The sequence below is a fragment of the Melampsora larici-populina genome (genome assembly GCF_000204055.1).
Source record: "Melampsora larici-populina 98AG31 unplaced genomic scaffold MELLAscaffold_200, whole genome shotgun sequence".
Taxonomy (NCBI): domain Eukaryota; kingdom Fungi; phylum Basidiomycota; class Pucciniomycetes; order Pucciniales; family Melampsoraceae; genus Melampsora; species Melampsora laricis-populina.
Genome location: NW_006768959.1, coordinates 15417 through 16275, shown reverse-complemented (window position 1 = coordinate 16275; position 859 = coordinate 15417). Strand labels below are relative to the sequence as shown.

Genomic DNA, 859 nt, shown 5'->3' with positions numbered 1-859 from the left:
TGCCACCCTTATCTGTATCATAAACACCCCCGTGGATCTATTACGTACATTTAAGGAAAGTCAACATATAAATGATCAACATAACATACTAAAACATTGTCTTACCTTTGGAATTGGGTATGTGTCTGAACTTGTCGCCACCAAGTTCTAATGAAATTCTCTCAACTTCTTCTTCCAAAAATGCAATATGTCCTGGCAAGCTTGCCAGTGTACGATTTTCAGCTGCTGTTCTGCGTTGCTTGCGGCGTAGGTTGTCCATTTTCTCCCTGAAGCTTATACCAATTAGCAGCCACTCATAATAACGAGATAGCAAAAAGGTACGTACTTGATCTCTCTCAGATCCTCTTCATGCTCAATCAAGTCCTCAAGTTGTAGCTTCAGCTGATTTGTGTTGGTATCATTCATGACTTCTGCCTGTATTCTTTTTTGACGAGCCCATTGATCAGCAAAATAGTTGTGGGAATATCCACGTTTTGTCTCGAGCTCAACAAGAATCTGTAGCTTTTCCCCTCAGGTTTTCTCCGCTATTCCTAATTTGTTATAGGCGGAAGCAGCTGGAAACAAAACAGCGGATGTTGGAATTGTGAATCAAGATAGGATAGACAAGGACTGATTTCCCACCAGAGTTTATACGCAAGACTTGGTTTTCGTGTGCAGCTTTGTGATCCAGTGCATCTATTCGATGCTGCTTTGTAGAATAACGTAGACCTGCAACCAATTTACAGAGCTTACACCAACACCGTTCACAACCCTCTCCATCGGACAACCCCCATCCAATATTTAATCTTGGGTTGTAATCCAGCTGGCAACTCCAGCTGTGTACATATGCGTGGAACACGCTTGTACCAAATTTGAAGCG

General features: G+C 42.3%; 1 protein-coding gene across 1 annotated transcript in view; it reads right to left on the bottom strand.

Annotated features, from left to right (window-relative positions):
- The window catches only part of MELLADRAFT_114500 (uncharacterized protein), a gene marked incomplete at both ends in the record, with an annotated part of 1272 nt that extends 867 nt beyond the window's left edge, over nucleotides 1-405 (bottom strand). The window contains 2 exons of the mRNA XM_007419446.1: nucleotides 106-272; nucleotides 326-405. Coding sequence (XP_007419508.1) covers nucleotides 106-272; nucleotides 326-405 — 247 coding nt within the window. The remainder of the gene's footprint in view (nucleotides 1-105; nucleotides 273-325) is intronic.
- Between the last annotated feature and the right edge of the window lie 454 nt (nucleotides 406-859).